The sequence below is a fragment of the Sorghum bicolor genome, chromosome 6, assembly GCF_000003195.3.
Source record: "Sorghum bicolor cultivar BTx623 chromosome 6, Sorghum_bicolor_NCBIv3, whole genome shotgun sequence".
Classification (NCBI taxonomy): domain Eukaryota; kingdom Viridiplantae; phylum Streptophyta; class Magnoliopsida; order Poales; family Poaceae; genus Sorghum; species Sorghum bicolor.
Window position 1 is genome coordinate 31,235,266 of NC_012875.2, and position 6,157 is coordinate 31,241,422.

A 6,157-nucleotide genomic window follows, 5' to 3' on the forward strand; every position below is an offset into this window, starting at 1 on the left:
CCATCGATTTCAATCGAGCCATAGCTCTGACTACCTCGCGGGGAGCACGATCTAAAAAGGGGTGGATCCAGAACACCTGCGGAGGCGGCTAGAGATGCAGACACGGGATCAGCGAGGCGGGCGTCAAGCATCAGACTGCAAATGGGGCAGGGCGGGGCGCTCCTAACCAGAAACCGTCGAACCGGTAGCCTTAGAGAAGGTTCAAGGGTCAAACCACTCCTTTTGCATGGTGAATCCACCTGATCCACGGAGACCCAAGAACCGAACCTCTCATTCACTAATAGCCTGGCACATATACATCTGCATGACAGCATGCGGGACAACATCCTCATCTTGTCTTCGTCGCTCAGACTGCCGAAAGGGCTTGGATGCCCGCGTCCGTGTGCGCCGCCACCGTGCGGCCTACAGCAGCCACCGCGCACCCGTGCCCGCACAGCAATAGCTTCGATGCGGTCACCACCTCCGTCGAGATGGTGTTAACAGCATTCCCAAGTACTCCGCTGACAACGCAGAACTCCGCTGGAAGCCGCTCACGGTTGTTGGCGAACGCGTAGAACTCCTAGTCCGGCGTCATGCGTCGCGCACTGACGAAGCAAGTCCATACAAGCGAGCTTAGTGCCTAGAAACTACTTGTCATGGCGGCAGCCCCAGCTGTCCCCGGCTGCCAGGAGCTCTTGCCATGCACGGTCCTTAGAAGACATAAGGGACTCCGCCGAGAAGTGCAACACCTGTTCCCTCCGCGGTGACAGCGACGGCAGAAACGGCAGCCTCGCAACGAGCCCCCCGCCGGCGCAAGGGACCACGAGCGAAACCACCGCGCCACTATCCTCGGGCGACCAGCGCTCCAAAAGAGGCCACGAGAGTGCGATGCGAGTACACACGACGGGCGACCTGGGGACGACAGCCTGGCCTATGTGATCTCCGCCAATGCATTGATGAAGTTCGAGACGGATCGACCCTAGGGTCGATTAGGGTTGGATGGGTCATGACCCTGTCGCCTCTGTTTGATTTGGGTTCGACCCGCTTCGCTCCGTAGGCTGAAATGAGGAGCGGATCACAGAGGATCGAACCGCACCAGGGATGGCGTATTCAAGCAGTAGCATAGTCAAGCAGTAGCAGCAAGCATGCACAGATCGGACGAGCCCTACGGCGTTGTGCGTCACCATCAGGAGGGCAACGCGGCAGCATCAAGGCGCGGCCGGAGCTCCACGGCGGTGCCTGTGCAGTCAGGGTGGCAGCCAGAGCTCCACACAACCAAGCTGTTGCCTGGCGACCGGAGCAAGGGAGAAGGAGATCCGAGCAGAAAAAGGATGGAAACTACCGGTTTCCCAACGCAGAGATCCGAGCAGAAAAAGGATGGAAACTACCGGTTTCCCAACGCAGATGGGGTCGTTTCCTGGTGCATCGGTATGCTGCTGAGTCCGACTTCGTTTCCTTCTCAGGAAACGGTTATTTTTCCTTCTCTCTAATAAATGTACCAACACATCAGCAATTTGCTTAGTTGACAAAATTATTAATAAGAATAGAAATCACTATCAATACACCATTGGGACTGCCCTCACACAAATTAAGTTGTGAACCATCACGAAACAGCGGGTAGACCAGTGTCTGCACTCTGCACAGAGTCACAGCACATTCACTTGCGATCGAAGTGTGCTAACATCTAACCAGTGGTAGTAGAAACATACCTCGCCTGTAACCAGCAGTGTAAGAACGACAACAAGCTAAACTATGGACTTCAAAGTGTTCATCCCAAAATTACTAATGGAGAACATTGGTTTATATTTCGACGCATACAGATGCAACTACATTAAATAATAGTAATCAAACTGATCATTTTTTAATTAATACCAAGAATGCTGCTATAATTTCGAAGCACGTCACAATGGATGCTAACCATCTGGTGTCCATGGAAACATTAAGTAGAAGACAGGCACGCCCATGTAAGGTACATCGCAAAATTATGATTTCCAGCAGTATCACGAGCTAAATCTAACAGCTTTCACTCATAACCCAGTCTTCTAGTCCTCGTGCAAGGCCTTCATCAGGTATAGCCTGTTAAAATTCTGACCAGCAACCCTGCCATTGTGACACAAATTACAATCAATATATAAGTGCACTATGAAGCACAAGAAGTAAATGCTAGGGGTAAACAGAAGCAATATTTCATTAATTAGTTTAATGTACTATTGACAGTGAAATGAGGGGGAAAATGCAGCACTATCCGCTACTAGTGATGTATGTGGACAACCCATCAACTCAATCCTATTTTTGTTATTTTTATATAACAATGTGTACGAACTGCAAAATGAACTGAAAAATGAAACCCAATTCAATGGAATGGACTTCTCGGTCAACCCACGCCCATCCCTCCATACTACCAAACCAAGCACAGTATGTCTCGCTCATTCCATCAACTACTGAAGATATGAGCATTCTATTTTGATGGCGTATTGGCGTGGAACCTGATTTCTAATGCATACCCCAAGTTGTTGGGGTAAGTTAGCCAAGAAAAGCAAGTTGCAGTTGCAAAATTTGTATAACATATAACAATAGGTACAAACTGCTAAGAGCAACTTTTTTGAGGGGGGGTACTAAAACAGAAGGGAGATGCTAAGAACACATTTTGTTTGACCTTCAACTGATTGGAAGATCATCAATCATCACTTAACACTGCAAACATGACCATAGCTGGAAGAAAAATTGGGTTGTGAAGATCCTAATCACTACAAGATTCTTACATCCAATGGATGCTTCCCTAAAATAGAATCATGCAAGAGCTTTGGAACTTAGTAAAGACAGGTGTAAATGTTAAGAATCTGTACCCGTTGATATGGTTGCAGTAACTGGAGATCTGATTGGTTACAAGATAGCCCTCCAATCGTGATGGCTCAGGAATAGGCTTAAAGATAGGATTCGATGGATCTTCTTCTGGCAGCGGCTCCTCACCAGCTGCTTTTCTCGCCATGTTCTCCTGCCTGTACCAGCACAAAACACAGAGAAACCAATGTGACAACGTGAATGAACAATAGACACAATAATCTCCTGAGAAAGAACTTCATTAAAACAACCACGGTTCACAAAAGATATGATCATATGAAATGCATGAGGTAATAATGTACATATGGACAGAGTAGGCATTTTCGAACCTTCTCTTTTGAAGCCATGCCTGCTGCTGTGACTGCTGTCTTGAGAGGTTGCGGTAATAATATTGGAACTGAATTTCGAGGAAGGCACTCAATCAAATAAATATATAGATAAATCATAGAGAAATTCTTCTGTTAAAAACAAAACAATACCTTGTTCTGCTCTGATGAAAGATCATCCATGCACCCAATCAGAAATTCCAAGTTCCTTTCCATAAAGGGAGCAGTTGACAATTTAAGTCTGTCAAAGTCACACTGAAACACACACAAAATAGTAATGTAACTCAAATAAGAACACGAAAAACAAATGCCACATAAGAGTTTCTGCAAGCAAAAATCTAGACCTGAGTAACAGGTGACTCAGGTTCCAGCTCCTTCATGAAGGCACTGACAAGCGCTGAGTTGGAAACTTTAATCTGTGGACACAAATAGGACAAAGCACCTGAGGAGACTAAATTCATCCATATAACTCAAAAAGGAAAATATAATAGTGCATACTGGTATCTCCTCAAAAATATCAACCCAGGACAATTTCTTCTCCCTTAACCTGCAACAGCAAAAAGTCATTGTATAAAAAAAACATTTGCACAAACTAGTACAACACTGAACTACAGAAAAGAGGTCATACTTCTCCCCAGTTAAACCATTGTTACGGTAAAGATCCATAAACGAGTCTGTAAGCTTTAAGGCTTTGAGGGCTAGCACGCCTTGACTAGATCTAGATGGGTCATAGACAATGCACACACATCTCCTGATGCTCTCCTGCAATAAGTGGATGTTATCTATAGAATGCAAAATAGGAGAAAATAACAACCATAATCATGCCAGGAAGACATCTGATAGTCAGACAGTGGAAAACATTCTAAGTGAAAAATCAACATTGAAAAGTAAAATCAGAGCTGAACTGGTAACTGGTAAGATCTGTGTTCAACGTTACTATGCTACCATCAGAGAAGCACCACATACTCAAATAAGCAATAAAGCTACAATTGTTCAATCACTTGAAATGCTAACGATGTTTAGATGCAGAAACATGTTGGATCATACATCTTAATCTACTAGTCAAAAAGCAATGAGATTACAATCACCATAAAGAATTATTTGTATATTAAGTATTTAGGTAAACAAAGAAACTCCCCAAAGGTGGTCCATTTTAGCATAGCAACATCTGACACAGACATTGCTTCACCTATACTCATCCAGTTTTCAAGCTACTTAAGCATTATTATCCCTTTTCCAACTACTTCCAACTCTCCATCTCTTATATTGCAGTGATTTCTGTTCTTGACAATTATTTGGAACACAAATCCAATATAGCTGAAATCTAGACAACTACGTGAAACCACACTTAACTTGAAACCGCAAACCAATTGAAACCTAGGGCCTGATACTGGGAGGGGCAACTGAAAGCAGTATATATAAACCGAGGACCAATTTTGCAAGGTATTAATTTCTACTTTGCAGGTACCCAGACCGCAGGCGTACAGGAGGAGAGTGCAGGCGCATACTGCACACAAATGCTTAGCAATGATGCTGCTTTCTATCAGCAAGAGCAAACAGGAACGCAGGTACAAAGACCATGCATGCAAATTGATCATGCATGCAATATGCATGGCACATGGCTGGGCCAAGCGTGGGCACCAATCACCTACAGGGGTTCAAATGATAATGTTGACTGCTTCTGGCAGAGTCCCGCCGCACCATGTGCTCATCCACGGCAACACAATCACATGGACAAGGTAATAACTTTATTAATGCAGGGATACTGAATCAAAGAAGAGAGAACAATGAAGACGAGCAATGCGGCCCATCTACAATGACCCTACCAGGGCCACCTTCGTACAGGGTAATGATCAAATGATCAAATGGCCATCTACGTCATCAATGATCACGATGCCTGACAACCCAAGTCAGGGCCCAAGAAGCGCTGGACTCGAAGTCTTCATCATCAATGATCAAATGGCCATCTACGTCAAAGCCATGCTAAGAAATTCATGCTCAGTGCTATGGCTGAGTCTGCAGCCCTGGCACTTGGAGCACGAATAATCTCCATACATGGAATTCAACGCCGGTTCTTCTTGACAGACAATCAGCTGTTGGTGAACTTCTTCGTTGGGAATGATCACAACCACCCGCCACAGTGGGAGACCAAGCCTTTCACGCAGTGCTTCATCAGTAGCACTTCAAGTAATAATGCAAGAATTTTCAAGATACACAGGATGCCAGGAAGTTTAACACAGCAGCACATGTCCTGGCCACTCAGGCTTTTAGCCTCACAAATAGGACTAGTTTTGATTTGCTATCTTCCTGTACCAACTCGGCACATGTAAACAGCTGTTGAATGTTGACAGCTTTGCACTCTGTATCTGGTGAACGCTTCACCATTATTGTGGTACCATGCCGCTAATAAAATTTGCTTTTCATAAAAAAAAAATTAATATACCCGAAATCTAGACAACTACGTGGAACCACACTGAACTTGAAACCTCTGATTGAAACCTAGAGCCTAATACCTCAAATCACTGAAACTGGTAGGGGCGACTGAAAGCAGTATATATAAACCAGAAAGATGCTCCCAGTCACCCCCCACCCCCCCTAAAAAATAAAAATAAAAATAAAATAAAAAAGTCCCTATAAGTTTAATACATCATATATCATTATACAAGACTGTCTTGTATGGTAGACCATATCAACAAAGGGGCTCTGATTAGCAAGTATAAATGCCTCAATAGTGGACTCAGGATAAAGTTTTCTTTCCTGAACCATAACACTATATGGCAGGTTGCAATTTTTATAATTAGGCAGCAGATTAAACCACTATGCGGTCATGATAATAACATAGTAGGGGAAATGTAAAATGGAAAGGGGTGAAAATGATTTTTTTAGGCTGGGAAAGTATCCGATATCAGCGAAAAGGCTGGATAAGAAACATAGGTTATCTATCTGCCCCATACCTGATAGTTCATAAATGTTTCAATCAGTTCCCACAGTTTGAAAAGATCCAAAGCAGC

The 6,157-nt window shown here is 44.2% G+C and overlaps 1 protein-coding gene across 1 annotated transcript in view; it reads right to left on the reverse strand.

Moving 5' to 3' along the window:
- LOC8058666 (eukaryotic translation initiation factor 3 subunit H) overlaps nucleotides 1,735-6,157 on the reverse strand; it is a 7,138-nt gene continuing 2,715 nt past the window's right edge. Inside the window, 8 exon segments of the mRNA XM_021463490.1 lie at nucleotides 1,735-2,079; nucleotides 2,826-2,978; nucleotides 3,150-3,217; nucleotides 3,300-3,401; nucleotides 3,491-3,562; nucleotides 3,645-3,693; nucleotides 3,775-3,908; nucleotides 6,101-6,152. Of these exon segments, the coding sequence (XP_021319165.1) occupies nucleotides 2,022-2,079; nucleotides 2,826-2,978; nucleotides 3,150-3,217; nucleotides 3,300-3,401; nucleotides 3,491-3,562; nucleotides 3,645-3,693; nucleotides 3,775-3,908; nucleotides 6,101-6,152 (688 nt within the window). The 3' untranslated portion in view covers nucleotides 1,735-2,021.